The 23,969-nt window shown below is 44.8% G+C and overlaps 2 protein-coding genes across 9 annotated transcripts in view; one reads left to right on the top strand and one right to left on the bottom strand.

Moving 5' to 3' along the window:
• Positions 1-520: 520 nt before the first annotated feature.
• Positions 521-14,525, bottom strand: KCTD10 (potassium channel tetramerization domain containing 10). Of its 3 annotated transcripts, none has more exons than XM_062590170.1 (7): positions 14,459-14,525; positions 12,476-12,689; positions 7,668-7,837; positions 6,885-6,974; positions 6,136-6,188; positions 5,200-5,395; positions 521-4,592 (listed from the first exon to the last, which is right to left on the bottom strand). In XM_062590170.1, the coding sequence occupies exons 1-7, from the start codon at positions 14,459-14,461 to the stop codon at positions 4,374-4,376; spliced, it is 945 nt and encodes a 314-aa protein (XP_062446154.1). In that variant the 5' UTR covers positions 14,462-14,525; the 3' UTR covers positions 521-4,373. The 3 variants fall into 3 exon arrangements, with proteins under 3 accessions (XP_062446154.1, XP_062446155.1, XP_062446156.1); XM_062590171.1 differs by having other exon boundaries at positions 6,885-6,971; XM_062590172.1 differs by lacking the exon at positions 14,459-14,525 and adding an exon at positions 13,428-13,592.
• Positions 14,526-14,638: 113 nt separating this feature from the next.
• Positions 14,639-23,969, top strand: part of UBE3B (ubiquitin protein ligase E3B) — a 35,569-nt gene continuing 26,238 nt past the window's right edge. For 3 of the 6 annotated variants that reach the window (XR_009960161.1, XR_009960160.1, XM_062590045.1), the window contains exons 1-14: positions 14,639-14,722; positions 15,218-15,319; positions 15,858-16,027; positions 16,123-16,243; positions 17,569-17,628; positions 17,969-18,073; positions 18,176-18,272; positions 18,826-18,911; positions 19,263-19,345; positions 20,027-20,132; positions 21,512-21,632; positions 22,293-22,470; positions 22,872-23,041; positions 23,754-23,921. Coding sequence is in view for 4 of the 6 variants with exons in the window: in XM_062590045.1 (XP_062446029.1) it covers positions 15,867-16,027; positions 16,123-16,243; positions 17,569-17,628; positions 17,969-18,073; positions 18,176-18,272; positions 18,826-18,911; positions 19,263-19,345; positions 20,027-20,132; positions 21,512-21,632; positions 22,293-22,470; positions 22,872-23,041; positions 23,754-23,921 (1,456 nt within the window). In the remaining 2 variants the exon portion in view is untranslated. Of the gene's footprint in view, positions 14,723-14,806; positions 14,859-14,965; positions 15,320-15,857; positions 16,028-16,122; positions 16,244-17,387; positions 17,463-17,568; positions 17,629-17,968; positions 18,074-18,175; positions 18,273-18,825; positions 18,912-19,262; positions 19,346-20,026; positions 20,133-21,511; positions 21,633-22,292; positions 22,471-22,871; positions 23,042-23,753; positions 23,922-23,969 lie in introns of those variants that run through there. The other 3 variants (XM_062590046.1, XM_062590047.1, XM_062590048.1) reach the window with 3 other exon arrangements.

Raw genomic sequence — 23,969 nt, 5'->3', positions numbered from 1 at the left:
ATCCAGTTCTGAACCAGCCAGTCTCTTCCTGCTTCTGAAGAACCTTCATCTCTCTCCAGAGAGCTCAGATTTTGCTCCCTCCTGAGAGGCTGAGTGCTCTGTAGTAGGAGTTATTATTATGGCAGCTGCAAGAGGAGGGGGTAGGAAGAAGACAAGAATTTCCCACTGCTTCCTCCTGCCTGGAAGGTGCAGCTGTATTGCCAGTCTGTGTTCATAAGGCTTACTCTTCTGCCTCACATTGAGGCAAATTTGTGTGGCTCCTGCTCCAGTTTATTTAGGCTAGCCTGAAACTACAGCCTGGGGATCCTTGACTTGCTGTCTTTATATCCTGGTGCCTGCAGCATCCCAAAAGTCAGGTCACTGGCACATCAGTCATAAGCAGTGGCTAGAAGACAAAACTAATAACCAGGGGGAGAATAATGTCTGATATTCCTTCCTGAAAGTACTTTCTAACTCTGTGGACCATAAGGCTAGTGTGATAGGCACTGAACTTCAAGCAAGTAATAAAGCAACTCCCATGTAAATATGAAATTTCTAATTTATTTTGCATTATATTAAAAAATGAAAAGTACATATTGGAAACACAAACCATACATTAATATCCCACATAAGCTTTTTTGTGCATAAGTATAAAATGGTAGGGAATGATTGTATAGAACAGATGAACTTGCTACTATTGTCCATGAAATGGAGCAATTCTGTTAAGACTAAAAAGATTTTACCTGCCCTTTCATTAAAGGGAAGACCAGAGCTTGGAAACATATACAATGGCTTTGAACTGGCAGTGTCTTGCAGCAGGGGGAGCCCAGCATGGACCCCAGAACCTGCCTGGGCCTCCGTGTAAAATACAGATGCAGCTGCTCTGTGGTGTTATGGCAACACTGATGTACTTGAGTGTAAACACATCCAACCTACCTTTAAGCCAGGGGCTGGTGATTACTCCTGCCTGCCCTGCAGCCCTAACTGTCACAAGCTGCAGTCTTGAGGCAAGGTTTTCTGCTTCCCTTTAAAGGATAAAAGCACTTCAGTGAGTAAGATTTTAGTGAAGTCTGCTCTGCCATACTGTTAGTATTAGTGCGTGTTCTGGAGAGTAATATGCATGAATCAAATGCGCTGTTAATGTCACACAGTACTAGATAAGCTAAGAGCTGCTTGTGACTGGGATAGCTGTTCACTAGCCTGTCTTCAACGAAAAAGCCACAGAGGCAAAACCATTTAAAGTAAAAAGGCTCAAGATCTGACAGCAGTTGTGCAACGGCATTAACTGGCTATGGGAGCTGGTTTTGTGCACTAAGTCTCCCTTGACAGAACAGTCAAACCTGTACCAAGGGCAACTGGCCACTCAGCAAAGGATGTTGTAACACATGACAACAGTACATCTCTATTACACAACGACAGCAATTAGAGGGCTAAATTAGGAGTGTGTTAAGGCAGAGCTTTTGTCCATAAATTCAACACAATTTCCAATTTATCCAGCCTGTGCCTCAAATCTCCTGGAGTGACTTATTAAAATGAACAATACTTCTACAAACAACTATATGAAGACTATAAAGGTAATCACCCTTCCTCCCCCTTTTAAGAACTAAGTTTGTAAAAACTGGAAGAGGAAATGCTGAAGCCAGTTAAGAAACTATTTACAGAGAAATTAATCATTTAGGTGTGATCTGTCAGGTACTTAGTGCTGGTGTCAACACACTTCAACTCCTAGAGCCAAACCTGCTATTACACTACAATGAGCTACTAGACGATGTTTGAAAACTACTGCTGGGTTGCTGGAGTCTCCTCTGCACCATCTGGGGAAATTGGCACAGCTAAATCTCCAGCTGAGCAGGAGGACAAAGATGGTCCAGCACTCATATCTTACAGGACGGAGCCACTGTTACAGCATTTAAGCAAGCAGGGTTTGCTCTCCAGACTATAACTGTGTTCTACAATAAGCAGACAGTGCTTCCTTTTCATTCTCTAACATCCTGCAGGAGCACAGATGGACGGCTGAGACAAGGGACTTTGAATGGCTTTAAACAGTACAGCACACCGAGCACAGCAGGTCAGTCACAGGCTCTCAGAAACCCACGGAGAGCCCATTAATATGCCAGTAAGTAAGTGTCAAAGCACACAGTGTTGAAGAGACAGCAATTCAGAGGACTTGCCTTCCACTCAGCCTCCCCCTGTAAGAAGGGAGAGGCATCGGATCCTTTACAACAACAATCTGCACTGTGAACTTCCACAAACCTAAGACGTGTCATATCAGTGACAAACACAAACATCAGTACAGCTAAAATAGAAGCCCAGAACTGTCAGGACATAGCTCAAGCTACTAAACTACCGTATAACTGACACTTCATTTCCTGCTGAGCTCTTACATATCAATCGGTATCTGAAGAAAAACTGTAGACAGGTACAATGACCACATCTGCCACATAGACACCAGCTGTCTTTAACTAGAAGATTCTTTGGTCACTAGAAGGAAGTCCTCAACCTAACTGTAATTTTTTTTTTTTTTAAAGTTTCACACAATGCTCCAAAATTGTACCACTGAGCAAACAAAAGGTCTAATGCTTTATTTTAGCTGCTGAAGACAGGCTATACACTGTATACCACTATTAGAAATACAAGTCCTGGCATAACACAGCTGGTGATGCTGACAACACCTTTGGTATTTAAAGTGTTAATATACCATAATTAGTTTTGAGTCAAGAATAGGAGTCTTTGCAGCAGGAAGTTTGACAAAAGCAACCAACCACTTCACTGAATAACAGGAACATGAAGTTGCAACTCTGTATGGGATGTCTGGTCATTAAGGCCAGGCCTAAATATTCCAGATGAAGATTCAAAAAACTCTATAATGGGCAAAAATAACTTGGTATTTGCCAAGGTGTCACCCTGACTTAAGTTTAAGGCTTGCTACTGCAGCTGTTTTCTCCCTCCCAAGATTTGTTATATTAACCATTACAGTTGTGGCTCTTCTCATTATCCTTCAGCATCCAATCCCATTGAATAATACATGATCTTGCTACTTGACTCCATAGTAGGCAACAAGAGACTAGGAGGTAGATAAAATATTAATTTATAATAGAAAAGTACTCTTAGAAAACTAGAATATAGTTTTTCACGCAACATCTTAGCTCTGCCCTTTCACACACAGCTGCCATTTCCTTGAAGAGATTTGGAATATGCTCAGGATAGAGACAAACAAGGAATAACTCCCTCTGTGCCACTGTCTGTTCCTCTTCCCCACAGCGATCTTGCTGCCCTCACTCAAAGCAAGACAATGCTCCTGTAGCAGTTACAGAACTTGAAATACATCCACTGGCCTCCTACTTACACCAGGCTTGCATGGAGTGTTAGCAACCTGTGATGAAGTCTTACAATGTTTGTCATAGGTAAAGAAAGCTCAGCTCACAGATCCAGAATCTGATGGAAAATAAACGCCCCAACTGAGATCTAGGGTGAAGCAAAGGTATTAAGCACTGACTAGTTGGTAGCAACACCACCTTTAAGGAAAAGCAATCAACTACAATTTGCTTCTGCTGGAGGAATTTTAACATCTTCCACCCATGAACTGCACCAATAAAGCAGGGATTGGTCTCCACAGTTCAGTGCTGCAGGAGTTTCACTGAACCGTTCGAGGGCAGGTCCCGGGAGCTGCTGGGAGCACACAGCCACCTGCCTGTCAAGTTGAGCCCAGACCGTTCCTCGTGCTCCCTTCCATCTGCCCTGAGAGCACATCCACCAACGCAGCCTGGCATTGCACAGGCTCCTTCTGCCCCCAAGCACTACAGGAATCTCGCCAGCACTTGCCATTTGTCCTTCCAGAAGTCACACTGAGGTACTCTGGAGCTACCAACCTTATCATCTACCAGCTTGGAGGAGAGAGAATTCTACAATAGCTCTGGTTTGTTTAGAAAATGGCATTTCTCGCACACCGTAAGGCCCAGGAGGGGACAGACAAGGTCAGTGAGTGCCTAGAGGGAAGGTATGATGTGGCTGGCTGACTGACTCTTTCTTTCTTTTCCTTTCTTCTTTTTTTTTTTTTTTTTTTTAAGTGCAGGATAATTACTGAAGCTGAAGGAAACCAGCCCTCTTCCTCACTAGCCATACAATAGCAAAGATGAGTGTGCTAAAAATTCAGGGCATTTCTCCAGATGCTCAACAGGACCTTACAATATCTATCATATGCCCAATAACCTTTTTTATTCTTGTTCTAAAACTACTTCACTTAAATACTCCAAATACTCTAGTTTGTTACAAAACATAATTTACAGACTTCGCTGAATAGAAGTTAAGCTGCCTGGTCATTTACTGTAGACAGTGGATCAGGCGAGGGCAGCGCCTTCCAGACAGGACTGTGCAGTCCGCAGCTGTCGCTCAGCTCACTGATGCAGATGTGCCCTGTCATCTGGACGTTTGATATGAATTCGTCGCACCCTTTCAATGCGCTCTCGCTCCTCATCTTCATCTAAGTGATGTGAGCGGCCAGCTGCCCCTCCTGTGGCTTCTAAGAGCGCATTGTCAGGTCCTCGCCCGTCCTGGGACTCGTACAGCAGAATGTTCAGTGTCTCCTCATAAATGCGGGCTTCTGGGAACTCCACCTGGCCACCCAAGAGAAATAAGGTCACCCTCACCTACTGTCAATCGCTGCAGACAGCAGGATACCTCACTTTTTGCTCCTGATACCCCTCCCTCCCTCTCTCTCTATTTATTTTTAATTTCCCAATTGCACTCTGGCTGTACAAATCCTTTCTAGCACAGAAGCTCTTGTTCTTTTATCTGCTTTCAACCCCGAGGCCCAACAACCAGTTTTCTCTGAGCTGGTCTGTCTGCAGGGCAGATTTGGACAGTTCTCTCTGGTAAGAAGGTATGGGGAAAGAATGCCGTTGCTCTTCACAAACTGTTTTTACACGGGAATGCAAACCAGACTTGGTCAAGTACACAAATTTGTCTAAAGACCAGAGTTGGAATGAACTTGCATTTTGGAATATCACAACTGCCCTGTGCTAAGTGCTGCAGTCTCACAGTGCCTGGCCTAAGGAACTCACAGGATCAGCTCCACTGAGCTGCTCCTGCTTTGAATGGCATCAATTATTCCACAGACATGCTGAACAATGAAGGGAGTGTTCAAAACAAAACAGATGTCAGGAGGCCAGCCTGACGGCAGCTGGACCTGCTGTTGGGAGCATTCAGGGGTTTTACTTGTACCTTTGTCTGTTTTTTCTCAGTAGCATAAACAATGGAAGTGCAACAGACTTCAGCAATCTTCCGTCCCTGCCCGTAAAAAGACCAGCAGCAGATCTCATCTCCTATCACGTCTTTTATAAAGAGCACTCTCCCATTAAACCTCAAGGACAGCTTATCGAATAGCTCAATGTTCTTCAGCATGTTGTCATCAGAGTTACTGCGAGAGATCAAGGAGAGCAGCAGTCATGTAAGGGTAATGAAGACAGCACACAGAAAAGAAGGGAGATTCAGACAGTAAGCATTTAGAGGCCCTTATGCCCAGTTTCCTTTGACTTACTGCGTCTCTATCAAGGTAGGGTTTAGAGTTGATATCCAGGACTGCAGTGGTAACTCAAGTGACTAGTACAAGCAGGATACCCTGCTGCCGAAGAAGCAGTAACATGACATCAACAGGACTGTGCATACTGTCCGAGGGCATTGCATATGTGTACAAAAGCCTATCACCCAAATTAAATCATTTCTTCTGCTCAAGTTTAGCATCAGCTGGAGGGTGACAGCATTATGCCACACAACTTTTCTACCAACTTAGCAAAAAAGAGGATAAGGACCCAGACCTAATAATTTTACCACATACTGAAAACACTGCACCATGGAAGGCTTCCTGTATTCAACTCATGTACTATAGCCCGTGGGGAATGCAGGCCAGCAGTCGGTCAGCAGCCTCTGCCAGCTGCACCTAAGCACTACAGGAACCTTTCTGTCATAGAAACAGCACATACTTAGACTTCTATTGATGACATTAGGCTCCTTTTTGACTCAATTTTGAAATTAACTGGGAAAAAAAATGGTGCATGCTAGCACCAATCTGCCATTTCTTCTGACTGAAGAAAAAGCAAAGGCTTATCACGGACTTTAGTTTATAAACATCCTCAAAGAAGTCTAGTTTAAGTTATTTACCTGGTATATGAATATTTGTTGTTGCTTCTGTTATATAGCAACTTCACTGCTGGCTGTAAAAAACAAAGCAGATCAGTTACAGGCAGTGCAGAAAGAGCTGGAATCTCAGCTCAGTCCCAAGACCATACAGTAGAGGAGCTGCAACATGAAGTGACACCATCAGGCCTAAGCCAAGTGGGATTTTGTTGTTGTTGTTGCAAAACTGTCATGCACCGGTTGGCAATGGAGCAGCAATCCCTTCTAATCTCTTCTGTGACTAGATCATAATTCATTCTTATCTTCCCTCTGTCTTTTTGCCAAGGCTAATCATTACCACCAGCCTCCACCCCTCCACCCACTGCAACTAGCAAGCTTCCAGGAATAAGAGTCATTAATTCACTTTATCTAAAGTAAGTATTTGTCATTACTAATGAGTGTGGACAAATAAATGAAAGATCTGATAGCCCTGATGATTTGCCCGATCAGCCTGCTACTGCCTATGCCTTCTATTTTAATATGTAAAGTGGAGAAAGACATAGATAGGCCCATCCTGAGCAGTATTTGACTATTAATTCAGCAGAAATGTTTAGTCTGCTGTAGGTTTTCAACATTGTACATTTACAGCAGTTAAAGCACATGCATTTTAGGATAAGTCCATTATCAAAAACTAAGGACAACCTTCTAAAGACTATTTGGTCAAGGTCCCATGCAACTTTCAGGACAAGAGGCCAACATTCAGCCCAGACAGAGCACAGTCTGACCTTTCTTACCTTATTAGAAGTGGCTATAAGCTTTTGCTCTTCCTTGGAAGAAGTGATCACTGGTACCTTACAAAATGGTTCATATGCATCTTTGTTCTGCTGAAACAATAATTAAACAACAGCTGAATGTAAAAGGACCTTAGGACACCATCCATATTAACTGTGAAGGTCCTGCATATTCTGTGCTACAGCTCAAGTGACACAAGTTCAGTGTCCATCCTCACGCTGCAGTCGGAGGCCATTTCTGGTCTGTGTCCTGTGCCAGGCTGGCACTCCAGCTGCCAGGCAGCATCCCCCTGGGACAGTTCAAGCTGCTCATATGTGTTCTCTCTGAAACCCAGGGACTGAATATTATATCTGTATTTAAATATGACAAGAGTTTGCACTGAGGACGAAAAACCCAGGGTCATTTTACCATACGAGACCCTGAACAATCATAGAGAACACCATGGAGGATCCAGGCTTCTGCTCCCTGCACAGCAGCAAGTGGAGGGAAACTGAGTTCTTCCTTCACAGTAACTGGGTGGCACTGCCTGCTGATAACAACTTGGTATGGTTTTCTAGATGTGATTTTCTGGATGTGACTAAACTCCAGCAGATCAATGACATGAAGTACTTCAACTCCTGCCCACCATCCAGCCTCAAAACAGCACCCAGTGAAAACCAGCAGAAAATCTTGCTGTGTACAGTGAAGCTCTGCCCACTGTTTGTTTCCCAACCAGAACAAGTTCCTCATCTTGGCCTTTCCTTGTGCTGGGGGTAATTGGGCTCCTCCTCAGCTCTGCAACCTACCTGCAAGGCTGCCTGGCACTCGTCCACCAGCCCCTGGACCAGATAGTACTTGGCTTCAGCCAACAACTCTTCTATCTCTCTGCGACTCTCAGGGAGTGGCACAGCTCCATCACGCAGGTAGTTCAGTATCGTCCCAAAATGTTTCCCACAGCGGTCGATCAGAATCCAGCCTAGGGAAAGAAGACCACAATACAGCAGAAGCAGAGGAGGAAAACACTTCACCTTGGCTTCCTCCAGTTCCCAGTGAGAAACCATCTGGGAAAATATTAGCGCTGTGTGTCAGGCTGGAGTGTCCCAAAGAGCAGTGTCTCAGGATTTTAGGTGCCTGGGACTGCTGTATCAACAGGTTCCTGCTAACACAAACTAACCCCGATTTTTTGCTTGAGCTGGCAGAAAGCTGTACCTGCACAGGGAATGTGCCATCTGTATTTCTTCAAATGCATATGTGGCAGAAAGGTAGGAAGCTCATTTGGTTTTTCAGAGTTCCCTAATTATTCACAAATGATGAACTGAAACAGAGGAACAAACACTTCTTCTCACTCTCAAACCAGTTCCTCCTCTGCTTCTAGAATCCCTGCCACATTATTTTCTTGTCTTCTATCCCAGGGCCTGTTACATTCACGTACGGCTATTTCTTATAGCTAACGTGAAGACACCGCACTAGAGCAAACCAGACTTGACCAGCTGAGGAGTCTTACACCTGAACAGTGTTGGGAGCCACTATGATCCACCATCTCCAGCAGATGTGCAAAAAGGTTGGAAAGAGGAAGAAAACAGATTTCAGCAGTGTGGTTGCAAATCCTGTTTCAGTCTCCATAGTCCCAAAGACCATTATTTGGTAGAACTGGTTATTAGCAGAATGTCTAAAACTGCTAAAAAACATGATGCAACAGGATGCATAAGCAGAATGTAATGTACAGCCCCTGCCCTGGAGCTCACCAGCACTGCTATTTACTGAGAATAGTGGAAAGAAAAGAAAATAGAGCTATAACAAAATGCTACGCAGTTAGCTGGTGACCAAAGGATCTATCCATCACCTCTTGCTGCCAGTCTGCTGCCTGAATCAAGCTGGACCATGAAAAAATATTACGCAACGTCCAAGCTCAAGTTTCCATAAACGAACAGAAGGCCAATCTTACAGGCTGCAACTCAGGAATGCAGTGAGGAAACGCTTGTGGGGAAGGAGTCATATTTTGAACAAATAAGGAAAGTAGGTTAAAGCAGACCCTGTACGTTCTGCATGAATGGAAATACTAATAAAATCTGAATATTTGGTTAAATTTGGAAAGCTAACAGCCCTTTCACGCTGTTCCATTGAAGTGATATGTTCTCCAGCAGTTTACTACAGGCTTTCCATCTCCCTCATTACGCTTCCGTCTACACAAAATACAATATGTGTTCACATTTATAATTTGCAGAGATTCTAACAACAAACTAGAAAGCTGGAGGCAGGGAAACTAGAGACAGAAAAATCAAAGAGCAAAAGATTGATACAAGCTAATGAACACAATATACTTATCCAACCAGAGCATGGAAAAAAAGCTAACTTCTCAATGCAGAGGTATTTAAAGCAAGCTCTCCCATTTTAACAAGATGAAGCAGCACAGGATACTATACGAAACAAGAACGCCCAAATCCCTCACATGCAAACATTGACAAAGTTTATTAGAGCACCCCAGACACATAGGGAAGCGGAGGGCAGAATTATGGTCACCAAACTCCTTTGTTTTCTTCTCTGCTGTGATTCCCTCTGTAGGCTGTAAAAATCTGCTGCAACTTCATGTTTACAGATGGTGAAACCAAAGCAGAATTGCTCTCTTTCAGGTGGAGGTGGGGGAGGAGAAAATATCTTGAGCTGTATTACAAAATACAAGTAGCTGCTAAGGCAGCTTTCAAAAAACCTTCTGTTTTAACCAAACAGCCTAACTATACAGCCAAGGAGATGACTCACAGGAAAGGGACCCTGCAGCCACTTAGTTATGGTGCTGCAGAGCCTAAGAACTGGGTTTCAGCTACTGTCTTTTAAAGTCTTTTTTTAACTGTAGTATTCTAAAAATGATTTGCAATCCATTTACTGAGGCAGGAATACATAATCCTTGAACTATATGCACACATATTAGATTTTTAGGAAATTAATCTTCTGTTTTGCAAGAAGTCACAGAACAGTGCCCAAACACTGCAACCAAAACAGACTACATTTTCTGACCAGGTCTTAACAGAGCATTATCCTGGCACTGAAGGTTACCCGACGCTCTGGTCTTACTAGCAACAAACCAAAAAGCACACACCTTGATCAACTGTTTAAGAGCAGTGGAGAGAAAGGGGGAAAAAAAGCACTTTACAGAAAGGGAAGTCTGGAAATAGACCGAGGGACCCGAAAAATTTGCATTCTTCCACCTTCCTATTAAAATGAGATAAAATTTTCATAATGTGCAGACTTGTTACAATTCACAAACAGCATCTAAGCTGAAAATCATCATCTGCTATCTACCACCAGAGAAGTCTAGCTATTTCTTCTATAGCCCCAAGTAGCAGCATGTTATAGTTGTTAAGTTGTTGAGAAAGAATTTGGGAGATGGCACTGGGGTCAAAAGAATACATCTAACCAAAGAGGAGGAAACTCAGTGTGAAACATTCCACAGATTGTTTAGAAACTTTGCTCTTTCCAGTTTCGCCACAAGTTTGGCTGCTCTTCCTTAGAAACAATTTGTTTTGTGCCAGATATTGGGTGGAACCAACTAACAGCATTTTGAAGAATTTCAGATAAAAAGAGTTTCCTTTAACAGCTATGATGTTATTGTCCCAGCTTCCAGCAACATGCCAGGGCGCAGGAGATAAAACAAGAACTACTGCAATGGGAGTGTCTCACTTACAACATACAGGAAGCATCAAATTCCTATTAAAACATAAACTGGCTAAATGGAATAATCACATGCAGACATAGTGGGATTCACGGCAAAATAAGCTTGTGATCATACATCTCAAGCATGATATTTTAATGAATTAAATTCCAGTTAGCCTCATATTAGCAGTAATGTTGACAGCTGCTCTCCAGGCAGAAGTACCTGTACTTAGCAGAGCAGTAAATTCCGTGCTTTAGGAACACAGTGTAACAGCACTCCTACACTATCTGCCCAAGAAGCCCAAAGAAAGTGCTGAGACCATGCAGGGACTGTTTCTAACTTGGAACTTCCAATTAAGTTCCAAAATGAAGGAGCAGGGAAGCATTGAATTACCAAATTTTGTAAGATATAGAGCAGTTCCAAGTAGAAATGGGAGAAAGCTGTGTCTCCCTGGAATTGCCCAAAGTTTAGCAGCAAGGAGAGAGGTCCCTCAGTGCACTAGTTCACAGGTTTCCACTTGTCCATTCTTCCCAGGGCAGGAGCTGTTTCCCATTTGACAGCAGTTTTTCAGTTTGACCCACAGACAGGCTTCTCTACATAACCTTCACAGACCTCTCACAAGTAGCTCATGGGCCTTTTGATCTGGAGTTCAAAAAACCGCAGCTCTAGGGGTAATGCTACGCAGTGGCTGAAAGCTTGCAAAAGCCATCGTATAACAGAATGGAACAATGAAACTCCCCCCTCCCCAGCTTAAATATACACAGTTCTAGATAAAAAAGGAATATTCAGATGGCAAACTGGGTTGTATTTTTTTTCAATTTTTTCTTCAAATTCATTTCCTCCTAGCTAAAGAAAGCTCATCACAAAAGCCTACTAAATCCATCATTTGTTCTGCATGACCCCTAAATACAGGCTGAATACATGCTAAAGCATTCAAAACCAGGTCCAATGAATCAACCAAGTAGTACAACTTCTATGCTTTTAGCAAGTTCAAACAGTAATTTCAAATAATTGATTAATTGCTAGAAAGGTGTTTTGGACCTTTACGATGATTAGCATAGTAACTATTGTTAAAGACAATGTAACAAAGTTCACAATTAACAGTTATGGGCAAAATGCCAGCACATAAATGGAAACTTGTGTTTTGAATCAAGGTCTGTGACACTCCCATTATATGAGAATGCCAATATAAAATTACTTTCAAAGTTGTAAACAGCCATCATATAAATACATTTTTGCAGTTTAGATTAATAGTATAGCTAATGTTTTGAGGAATCACAGCAGAAGAGAAAGACAATGTATTTCATAAGGAAGCAAAGTATTTGAGCACAGTTCCTTGAGGAGATGGTAATCTGACATATTGTAGATTCTGTCTTTCCAGACACTTTTAACTAGAGAGCTCCACGTGCTGCCAGTAATTCTTATAACAAATTTTCACAACTGTTTTTGTTTTAGGGAATCCAACAGTCAATACTCTCACAAGAAAACAAACTTACATTTCAAAGATTAGCTTTTAACTCAAAAAGTCCTACAGTCCTCAAAGTAAATTTTCTATTTATATGTCAGTTAAGGAAACAGGACAAGGGAACTGCCCTCTGAACTTCAAAATAAACAAGCACATTCTGGCTCATAGTTTCTTAACGATTATCTTAACCATTTTGCATAAACTTAAGAATTTTAGAATTAATATTTCAAAAGAAAAAGATAGCCTGTTCTGTCTGGCACTGACAAGGACCTGTGGATTTCATATTATCCTCTTGTCAAAAGATACATGTCTTTTGTTCCACATGGTTTCTCAGTTGTATAAGATAGCAGTTGAAACAGTAATAAAATGCAGAAGTATCTGGAACAACCATCACGTGTTCCTCCTGTTTATTCCCCAGATTTTTCTCCAACTCATTCCCAACCTCACATCCTTGCAGATGAAGGCAAGTCGGTGCGAGGAACGCAGGGAGCACCCCTTACCTTCACTGTCAGTGAGGACCTCCATCCGGCCACTAAACATGGCCTTGAGCATGGTGTCCTGCTTGGTTAGGGTCTGCATGGTGGTGTAGTAGAGAGCACCACCTATGTTCAGCTTCACATACTTGGAGCTTGGACTGGTCCCTTTGAAAGAAGTGGTGCGAGTCGCAGCCGCTGGCACCGCCGAGCTCACCACGCTTTCTCCTGACATCTCTTCCTGCAAACAAGGAACCACCAGTTAGACTGGTACCACTACATGACGCTAAACTTCATGTTAACTTCTCAGATTATTTTACACACAAGTAATAGCACTGTGTTCTTCTTCAGCTCCTGGAAGGAGCTCACAACTTTGTGAGCTTTAGTGTCAATACATGAAACATCTCCATTCTCCCAAACGCCTTGTCCAGCATCCAGTACAGCTAGCTACAGTGGTTTCAGCAGATCTGAACACATCCACACAGTGCCCTGTTTGGCCTCCCCTGCTTGGGATTAACAGCCTCACTTCTTCTCTCCTTCTCTGAAAAGTTCTCAATTGTTTTCATCATTTTACTTTGTCTTCTTTTTGATGGTGAGACAAACCAGCTAAAGAATGTATATTAACTCGGTCGGTGAGGAACTTTGAGAATGCTGGGCAATATTTTACACTGTGAAAATCAGGACTTTCCCATGTCAGATAAAAGAGAAGCTGTGTTTGCCTCTTTCAGAACTTATAAAGCCTACATTCTTACTTCATCTGTAATCTGGTATGTCACTGGGCAATTCCCTAATACAGAAGGCAAATGATTCAAGAAACTTTCTGTGTGTTTAAACATAAACTATCTATGGATTTTCTTGAAAAGCTTTTTCTTAGAGCAAATGTGGCTCTGCCAAAGGCATATGGGACCTTCCTGCTCTCTTTCCCGCACTTCCAGATTTCTCAGCGCACCAAAACCTGATGTCCAGAATCGCTCACTACCTCTGCTTGGAGCCCTGAGACAGAGTTGATTCAAGTCAGCTAACAAGGTCACACATTTGTAGAGAGAACAAATCAGTCCAGCAGTGCGAACGCTCTGGGAACCGCAAATGATCAGTCCTCCATCAGAAGGCTCCTTTGTGGTTAACTGTGTTGTCACAGAACATGACAGGATGTGAAGATTAAAGCCCAGCCATCTCAAGGAGATCCACGTCCTACAACTTTCAGAGTACACTGGCTGATTACTGTGTCAAACAATCTTTGATCTGCTGTCACCGAAAGCAAAACTATTACAGCAAATCTGAACAGAGCTGTAGTTACACGCCGATACTGCATTTCAAGGAGTGAGAAAGCGGGATGGGCAGAGGTGGCCACAGGGGATGTTACTCCGACCACAGAGCCTGCCCACGGCTGCCGGGAGCACACAGGTGTCAGCCCCAGCCCCAGGCTCCAGCTGCCAGCAGGCAGCTGAACGCCCTCACTGCTCAGCCACGGGCTGCACTGGGCCCCAGAGAGGCACCTGAGCTGCAGCGTGATGCGAATCACCAGGACCAGCCCAGCACCTCATCACCTGTGTGGCCTCATCCCCCGGGGAGCCCCAGAGCTGCTCTCCCAGAACCGCCCCACCACTGAGCAATGTGCCAGCACTCCCAAAGCACAACTGGGGCGGAAGGGGGGCAGGATTCTCCCCGAAAACACCCAGAACACCCAAAAATCAGTCCCGGGGGACTCCAGCCTCGGGGAGCCGGATCCCCTCAAAGCCGGTACACCCCGCCACGCTCTAAGCGCCCCATGCCCGGGGCCTGGCTCGCCCCAGACCCCGCAGCCTGCCCTGCCTCCCACCACCCGCGCCCCCAGGGCCCAGATCCCCCCCCGGCCCCACCACGCCCTAGAGCCAGCGCCCTCACACCGCGGGCAGCGGGGTCCCGCGCCCCCCAGCGCCCCCCGGCCCCGGGCCTAGCCGCGCAGCACAGCCCGGAGCCGGCTCCGCGGGCCCCCCGCTCCCCCGCGGCCCCCCGCCGCCGCCGCCTCACCATGAAAAGCCCTGCGGAGCCCCACGGCCGACCGAGCGGAAGCGCCGGGGAGGGGGGGAGCTTCCGGCCCCCTGTACATCACTTCCGGCCCGCCTCCGCCGCCCCTTCCCTGGTGCTCCCCCGAAACCCTTCCGATGTCCCCGCTCGCTCGCGCCGGCGCCGCGCGATCCCGCGTTCCCCCTCCCCTCCCCTCCTCTCCCCGCCCTTTCGTCGGTGCCGGCCCGGGCAGCGGGCGGGCCGCGGGCTGCGGCCGGCGCGGGGCCGGTGGGCAGGCGGAACGGCAGCGGGAGGGCGGGTGGCGGCCCGGAGCGCGGGGCGCGCGGCACGGCGCGGGGGCCGGGGCCGGGGCCGGGGCCGGGGCCGGGGCCGGGGCCTGGCGGCGCGGCCGCCGCCGGCGCAGGTGGCTGTGAGGGGCGGGCGCTTGGGGGCCGCGCAGCCGGCATGCGGGGCTGGGGGGCCCGCGGGGAGGAGAGGAGGGCAGTGCCGGGGCCCGCCCCGCTCCGGGGCCGGGGGGCGAGCTCGCTGCGGCCTGGCTGCGCCGGGGCCGCTTCCCTCGCCTCCGCCGCGCCTTGCACCGCTTCGTCCCCGCTTTGAAGCGTCGGGAGCTGCCTGCGCCTGTGATCGCGCCTAACCGCTGCTGCCGCCTCTCCTGAAACTTCTCTGGCTTTATCCTTCCCTGGGGGGGGCAGTCAGAGGTAGGTTCGGCCGAATGGGCCTCGAACTGCAAAGCTAAAAAGTAAATCTCCGAACCTCCTGCAGGTGAGGTACTTACCAGCAAGAGCTGAGGGAAGCCGGTGGAGGCGGATCGTGCCTGGGTGCCGATGATTAGAAGCCGCTTCTTTGGGGGAAGCAAACTCTCAGGTGAGTTTATTGTCAGTATTTATGAAGGTATTGCCGAGACTATACATTTCATCTCGATAAGTGGCAATACAATAGTTTCTAAGTGTCCTTCGTGCCCTTTCCATCCTCTACTTACATATAGTATTGTTCTCAGTTATTTTCGTTTTCTTGTATGTCAGCATTACAGGTAACAGACTGGGAAGGGGAGGCTGAGATACAGGGAGTAGGACACAATGACAGGACACTGGTTTTTTGCTCTTAAAATTTAGTAGGTTGCAAACTGTTTGATGGAATGGTTTTGATACGGATTTTTATATTTTCTCATCACTGTCCCTTTGCCAAGTTGTGTTGGCCTTTCCCATGTGTTGTGCAGGCATTTCTTCTGTGTTGTGGGGTATTCTACTTCCCCTGTTTAAATTTTGGATGCAGGTGATCGAGTCGGCTAGTGCAGAAGTACTTTGAGGAATTGCCCTTGACTGTGTACTGTGTCCTCTTCGCTCTCAGTTCCTCAGATGTTTACTGCAATGTTTCTTTTTTTCCTTAAACTATCTCTTGGTAGGTTGTAAAAATGTTCAGTGCAAGTCAGTCATCGAAAGCCCAGTTCCTTGATAAAGCACGCCAGGCTCGGGAGGAGCGGAGAGAGCTCAAAGAGAGAGAGCGAGCCGCCATTCAGATCCAAGCTTTGATCAGGAGATTTCTCTGTCGATGCCGCCTGCAGAGGGAGATAAGGTGTGTGAAATTCTACCCTCCATGCTTTGCTCCTTTTATCTGGAGAGGTATTCTTGACTTTGAACTTCCAGTGTTAATTTTCCTCACTTTCCTAGGAGAGAAGTTGAGGATTTCTTTGAGGCAAATGAATCTGGCTCAAATAAAAGAAGTGCTCTTTCTGTCTTCAGAATTGCTAGGAAACTGCTGTTTGTATTTAATGTTAAAGAGGACAAAGAGGTAAGATTGTTCCTCTGAAATGGTTTCCTTCTTTGGATTACACGTTTAGCATCTTAAATGTGTTTAATTGTTGACTAGTGACCATATAGGCTCCTGCAATACGTTTTGGCTTCGGAAATTTGATCTGTCTCTCAGTGCTTCTTGGAAAGGACTGTAGGGTTCAAATCAAAGAACCCTTGAATTTTTCCTAGCAGTTCTCCGTTCAGGGCTTAGTTTGACATATGTTTTCCCTGGTGGTCGTACCAACTTTGGTAATTCAACAGTTCATGTTTTTGTGAGTTGCATCAGCACCACACTCGGGTACATTGTGGCAAGCTCACAGAACTGTCCTGGCAGGGTGTAGGGAAAGGATGAGAGCTGTTTATACTACAGCTGCTTTTCTGACTGTACCCTGAATTCATGGTTTCAGGGTAGAGCTCTTTGCTGTAATGTCTCTTCTGTGAGAAGATGGTATTTGCCCCAGGGACATGTTAGAGCTAATTATAGGTAAAACAATTGGAAAATGAAAGGCCATATTTAAATTGCAGGAGCAGTTGGAGTTTGGTTTGGCAGAGGAAATGGGTATTTGGTTCACTGTTTTTTTCTTTTAATCTCTGTCTCAGCTAATATCTCTTTCTTTGAGGAAGGTATGAGTACAACAAATGCTTTCATCTGTTGTTACTGCATGAAAAATAGATGTGTACATTGCATACAGGCTTGCCTGGCATCCATTTGAAGTTCTGCATTACAGTAACTAAGTGCATCACTGAGATGCTACTTCCTCTTCTCCTTCCCATTCCAGCAGCAAGTCAGTCCCTTGCTAGGCCAAGTAATAGACTGTGCTCATTTCTGGAGAGTACTCCTGTTAGGACAGAGATGCCAGCAGAATTCTGTAGCTCAAAAAGGCTTTGTAACTTGTGAGCATGCAGTAAATATAACTGGACTGAGATAGGAATTAAGGAGTTCTGGATATGAGCCCAAGTTCAGCTGAGAGCCGTGATAGCCAGCTAGAAGAATGGAACACCAATAAGAGAGTCCTTTTCCTGGCTTCAGGCCATGCTGTCAAGGGAGGCAGTTTAGCTGGGAAGGCTGAGAAATTCCTACTGTTGATGAGAACTGTGTTCCAGGTGAGAGCTCTTCTGCAGAGCTGTAGCATGAAATGTAGATGTGCTCTCAGAGAAGGAGCTGCTGGCACAGTCCATGGGGAAAATGTGTTTGGAGCATTTGTTCTGAAACAGAGGTACCTTGCTTCTTGCACTCTCTTCTGAGCCGTTCGTAATGCTTTTCCCAAGTAACTCTTAAATGTAATTAGAACTGATATGACACTCTTTTTTTTTTTTCCTCAGAGATTTGAAAAGCTGTGCCGTTGTATTCTTAATAGTATGGATGTTGAGAATGAACCCAAGGTCAGTAGGATTTCCCCCTCCCCCCCTTCATTCTATTTGTGGGGAGTTAGGTTAGTGATTTTTGAATTATTTAGCTTCTGAAAGCCCCCAAGCATTGCTGCGATTCCATGGGGAATGCTTAGACAAGTTCCTCTGTACCCCTCTGAAATTTGTAGTCTGTGAATAGCTATAAAAGGTTAAAGGCAGTTTGTATGCTTTGATCAAGGCAATTCTGGGGAGAGAAATAACTGCTGGGATGAGCGGTGCGCTGAGATCATTTTTTTACAAAGCTTCCTAGTAATTTGCCAGCCGGTAGCACAAATAGCTATCGTGTCTCACATCTGTTTCCTGCAATCTTCAGGTGTGGTATGTGTCACTGGCACTCTCTAAGGATCTCACACTCTTGTGGATCAAGCAGATCAAAGATATTTTGTGGTTTTGCTGTGAATTTCTCAAGCAACTTAAGGTAGAAATAAATTTCACTGTATTTTGTCTCCCTACATCTAGTAGTTCAGTAGTTTGGCACAGAACTAACTTGATTTGTTAACACTGATGTTTGTTATTGCAGCCTGACATCTTACAAGACTCCAAACTAGTCAATCTGCACCTCACAATGCTTGTCACCTTCACAGATACTTCTACGTGGAAAATCCTTCGGGGAAGAGGTGGGTATATCAATTCAATATGTCATCTCAGTACTTTGATTTGGGATCAAATCACCGATTTGGGATTTGCTTTTAAAATCTGCTGCGTATGATTTCTGCATCTTGCCTCCTCCCCATACTTTCCACAAAGATTCATTATGCTTCTGTGTTTGCACAAAGCGCAGAAAAGGTAGTAAGGATCCCCTTGGGATTAGAGAAGGTAGTTCTCTTAAAACAGCAGCAGCTCAGTGTTACAAATTTCTCATAGTTCTCCAAAGTCTCACACACCAGAGCATTCAGAGTATAATGTGATGTGGCTGTAGTTCTGGGATTTTGTTGGAAGTGCACATGGAAGAGGTAGATATGTATAGTGAAGAAATGTGACTCAGCGTAAATGATCCATTTTACGGGAACTTGATGTGGAATGCTGTTAAAATAGTGGGTTTTTGCATAGAAGGGCAAGATGTTTTGGTAAGAGGGACTTAGGAATTGACAAACTGTTTTACAGTACGTAAGGGAATGAACAGTGCAGCTGTGATACTTTTTTAGCAACATCACTGTTTTATCCTTGAAGGTGAAACCCTGAGGCCTGCCATGAACCACATCTGTGCAAATATCATGGGACACCTCAATCAGAAAGGATTTTATTCAGTGCTGCAGGTTAGTCTGAGGCTGATGCAGTTAGTGCTTCTATTTATTCAAAAACAACCCCCAATCCTGTGCTGCTGTTCTTGTTCTGAGGAAATGTCTATGATCTCTGGGGGCGTATGCCAGGCAGGAGGTGGACGTGGAGCACTGGCAATTTGTACTTTTTTTAATGTGGTTTCTGTTATGCCACTACTAAGCTGGAGCTCTTCTACTTCTGCCAAATGACTTGTAGCAACTGTTTGTTGTTGTTTACTGGTTAGTTGTTTACTTGGCTCTGAAAATGAGCACAATGTCCTTCAGGAGTAGTCACAAACGTTTTCTGAGCTCTGCAGTCTTTCTGTTGTTCTTATTGTTTTTTTCCAGATTTTGCTAACTAATGGCTTGGCAAGATCCAGACCATCCTTGTCCAAAGGCTCTTTAACTGCCATCTTCTCTCTTGCATTGCGGTAAGAGAGCCAGAACTGCTTGGGGTGATGTGCAGCCAAAGTTGTCTTTGTTGTGTTTCTGAAGATTTCTCACTCTGCCAGTCTCTCTTTGTGCCTTTGAGTATATCACCTGGATGAAAGAAGCTGCTTTAGGCAAATAGCCCATTTCGCTGTAGTCATTTTTCATCTCAAAAAGCTGTAGGTCAGTAATAAGTGTTAGTGTAAGCCTAGATGTCGGAGTGCAGTTCTGATCAGAGATCACATCTCTTCACTTTAGAAATCTGCAGCCAGTAGTGAACATTCTTTAAGACTACAGTGGTTAATTCTGTGCCACTTTCCTTCCATAGCTGTCACTGCTGGGATCATGAGTATGTGATGTTCGCGGGCATAACAATAGGTGTCCTTGAATAAGTCACTGAACTTCTGCCTGATGAAAACAGCTACTTAATTACTGATTTGATGACAGTGGGGAAAGGGGAAACTTCGTAGATGAACTGGGTAACATTTAGGGTGCTCTGGGTAGAATGGATGTGCATGCAAGAATATTATGTTTTGAACTCTTCGGCTTACGTTCCCTTGAGTCATGACACTTTTTTCCCCACAATTCTTCTTCATGAGGATAGAATCATCAGCCAGTTAGAATGACTGTTTCGTACACAGCTAGGGCAGACTTTTTGTACTGAAGTATTTTTCTTTCTGTAGCCCTGTGGTTGCTGCACAGTTTTCAGACAATCTGTTGAGATCGTTTCTGATACATGTCATGTCTGTGCCTGCTATAATGACTCATCTTGCTACTCTAACACCTGAGGTAAGTGCATGATGTAATAGTACCAAAAGTTCATTGACTATCATATAAGGCCACTCATTATTCCATTTTATCAGCTCTTAGAATAGAGCTTTAGCATTTCTCTCTTTCTCAGTTTCAACTTTCTCTTTTGGAAGTGTTTGATCCTTCTACTCTCTGCATTGCCTGGCTTTCTAATACCACAAAAGTTACTAATGCCAATGGGCTCATGGGCTAGACTGCCATGCTAGTAATAACACTGGAAGAATATTTCCAGTGATGGAAGTGTCCTTTAACTGTCTTAGCATAGTGAGGAGGGCTGCTCTTACGCCTTTGGTTTAACTTTGAAAATCAGGGTTCTTCCGTTTTTCCACAGGCTGCTCCCTGTGGCTTGGGAAGGGTCATTTAATGCACTTTTCACTTTCCCTGGCTTATAAAATGCAAGTGATGCTCCTTGCTACTATCCTTTGTTTATTTTAATGGAGAACTGGGACTCCTTTTTTCACTCAGCCCAACATCTGGATCCTAGGGCCAGATGTCTGTTGAGGCCCTTAGCTATCATGGCACAGCTGCTGCTTGTATTTGGACTTCTAGAATGTGTGCAAACGCGCACACGCTTGCTCTCTCCCTCACACGCGTGCTGTCTCTGTCTCTCTGGTGCAGTCAGAACTGCAGTGTAATTGAGGTCACAAATACGCTTTCTGCTTGGGTAAAAATGGTGATGACTGTAATAAATCAGTCAAAAGTAGCAGGACAGACATAAAAGTGAGATATTGTCACAGAAACTTACTTCAGCAGCTTCTATAGTGAGTGTGTCCAGAGAAAGCTGCAGCTTCCTTTTTAGGCCCAAACTACTATTTCAGTTGTTACCTCCAGTTTGTGCAGTGTACTCGAGTACACTTTTACCTCCAGTTTGTCCATCGTAAAGCAAGTCTTTTGTGACACACGGCTGGAATTCTTGCATGCTGTTATCCTTCTGTCTCTGTTATGATAGAAGTAGCCAAAGCAGATGTCAGTCTGTCATATGGGAAAGGATCATGGCTATAAATCTGATTTAATGTGTTTGTTCCTCTGTGTAGCTCAGAGCAGGCAGAGGTGAGCTTTGTGCAAAACGTGCGTGTTTTTGTAGACAGACTGCTGAGGGTCTGTCTACAACTACAGCATGGCATATTCACCTCTAAGAGTTTCTTGGTTAGCGTGGGCTATCACTTGCCTATGATATTAGGAATCTATTTCTTAGACCAGCTTCATATCAAAGACTTGCTCTCTTCAGTGTAACAGTTAAAAGTTGCTGCTTTATTTGGAAAGAATAGGCAATCCAAATTGCTAGTGACAGGTCAGATGCATTGTTTTCTGTGAGGCTCCTCAATCTCACTTGCAGTTTGTTAAATTCTGTCTTTCAGCGTCTGGCAGTGATAGAATCTCACGAACTTTTCCGCAAGTTCATCCTATTTTTAAGTCGCGAGGCCCAGTGCCGAGATGTCTGTGTATGCTTGGAGGGGAGCCACACACTCTGCTTGTTGGGTAAGCACTTGTAAAACCTCTCCCTTACTGTGCTTGGAGGAGAGCCTTGTGTCAAATCTTCATTTTCCATGGGTCAGAATTGCCTTCAATCCGCTGGGTTTTTTTATCCTTACTTAGCTGGTTTCTAAAATAATTCAGGTTTATATTAGGATACTGCAAGTATGGTTTAGCATTAAGCATATTAAGAAGGCACTTGCAAGTGGCAGCAAGATCAGAGACTTGTTCTTGTAGACATGTCATCATGCCTACCTATGAAGCATTTTCTCTCTTAGCTTTTCACTTGGGCTCCAGGTGAATCTTGCAGTGTAGCAGACCTAACCTACCTAAATAGATGTGCTACCAAAATAATTAAGGTCATATTTCTGTAAAAGGTAACAAGAAGAACACTTGGAACTCAGGAAATAAATAACCATTGATTGTATGTAGCTTGGATGGGATGCAGCTGAGACAGCTCCAGGATACCAAAGTGACACATCACCTTGGTGGTTGATGTGTGCTGGAAGTGGCTTGCTGTGGGGTAGCCTCCAATAGTTGTTATTCTCAGAAACCCTTCCACAGACATGAAAAGAGATAAAATGAACTCAGTGCCCTTATTGTCTGTACCCACTGTCCTGCAGCATCTGTTCCTCTTAAGTTTTTCTATGCTGATTGTTTCTCCAGGTAACCTTGTGTACTTGGGCTCCTTGAATGATAAAGTTCTTGAGGAGGAAACAACTCTTTTTGTTGGTGTGCTCATTCACATGCTCTCCTACTGCCAGAAGTATGTTTCACAGAAGAAATCCAACCTCACTCACTGGCATCCTGTTCTGGGCTGGTTTTCCCAGACTGTGGATTATGGGTAAGTGGAGAGAACCTTATGGTGACAGATAAGCGTTAAGTCCCTGTCTGTCCCTCTCTGTCCAGCTCTTGTATCTATATTTTTTAAGCGGCAATGTGTTTCATGCTTTATGAGGTGAACAGTGTGACCCTGTGCAGAGTAACTCCATAGGTGTTTCAGGTTATAGCTGTGCTGTTTAAATTGCTACATTCAACACAGACTGTTACGTGAGGAAATTCAGTGAAGTGGGGTTAGACTGCCAAGCAGTGGCGATATTGCCACACTCAGTATAGCATCTGTATGTCAGTTCTTCTTATGAAGACCAACTGCAGGGTGGGTGCTTTGATTAGATGTATCCAAGTGCTGCTGCACTGTGTTTTCTTCTAGCCTCCCTTCTAACCTGTCTCTAACTTACCTTTTAGATTGAACGAGTCCATGCCTCTGCTGACCAAGCAACTGCAGCATCTCTGGGGAGTCCATATGATCCGCATCCTCTTCAGTGATGTGCTCAGCAAGAAGTTGCTGGAGAATCAGGAAATGGCTCAGCTGCCGGCACAGCCAATTTCCCCTCAGAACAGCCTTCCCGTGAAGAGTCAGTTCTGGAGGATTGCTTGTGTGTGTGTGTGTCTGTCTGCGTGTGTGCATGCATATGTGTGGGTCTCTCTCTCTCACACAGGAATCTGACTATCCCACTAGTCTGAAAGCTTTGAGTAACTTCTTGCAGCAGCTGCTGCTGCTTAGGTGGGGATGGGCTATGATCTCTCCTATTTGTAATTCCTGCTCAAACTGCCTCTATGAGCTGGGGCAAGTCTCTTTCTTTGGTGTCATGAAAATACTTGTTTATTTTAGTATTGTTTTTTTCCCCCATTCTTTCCCAAATCGCTGGATTGCTTACTGCGTAGCATATTATTTCTGAAGGCAGGATGGGGAGACCAGATTCCCAGGTGGAAGCTGGCATATAGGTCTGCCTGTGTTTCTGCAGAAAAGTGTCTGGAATAAGACAGCTGTAATTTGGCTGTTTTTCAGCTACTGCACATAAGGCTAGATCCTGTGGCTTATTAGGTACTGCAGTTCTGTTAGGTTTTAAGCTCTGGAGTAATGGCTCCCTTGAAACACCTTCTGCATTGCTAGCAGCTATACGTGTTCTACCAAAAAGATCCGTGAAAACCTACCGTGCATGGAGTGACCTGTCTGCTAAAATCCTCCTCGCTGTAGGGCTGCCAAGCAGCTGAGGGTAAGAAATGTTTTGGAATAGAACTTTTGTCTGCTGAGCCAACGTTCGATGCACTTCTCTCTGTTACCAGGTCTTTTCAAGCGAGCCTTCCAGAAGTCTGCGTCTGTCCGCAACATTCTCAAGCCTGTAGGGGGCAAGCGAGTGGACTCAGCAGAGGTGCAGAAAGTGTGCAGTATCTGTGTCCTGTACCAAACCACGCTCACAACGCTAACACAGATCCGCCTCCAGATTCTTACAGGTCTGGGCGCATGTGTTTTTCAAATGGGGAAGAAAAAGTGGATTTTTT

Source organism: Rhea pennata, chromosome 17 (genome assembly GCF_028389875.1).
Source record: "Rhea pennata isolate bPtePen1 chromosome 17, bPtePen1.pri, whole genome shotgun sequence".
Taxonomy (NCBI): domain Eukaryota; kingdom Metazoa; phylum Chordata; class Aves; order Rheiformes; family Rheidae; genus Rhea; species Rhea pennata.
The sequence above is the reverse complement of the archived record's forward strand: the minus strand, read 5'-3'. Positions and strand labels throughout refer to the sequence as shown.

Coding starts and splice junctions, on each gene's coding strand:
- KCTD10 (XM_062590170.1), bottom strand. Junction 6,975..7,667: donor AGTGCCAGGCAGCCTTGCAG/GTAGGTTGCAGA, acceptor TTATTGTTTCAG/CAGAACAAAGATGCATATGA. Junction 6,189..6,884: donor TTATAGCCACTTCTAATAAG/GTAAGAAAGGTC, acceptor TGTTTTTTACAG/CCAGCAGTGAAGTTGCTATA.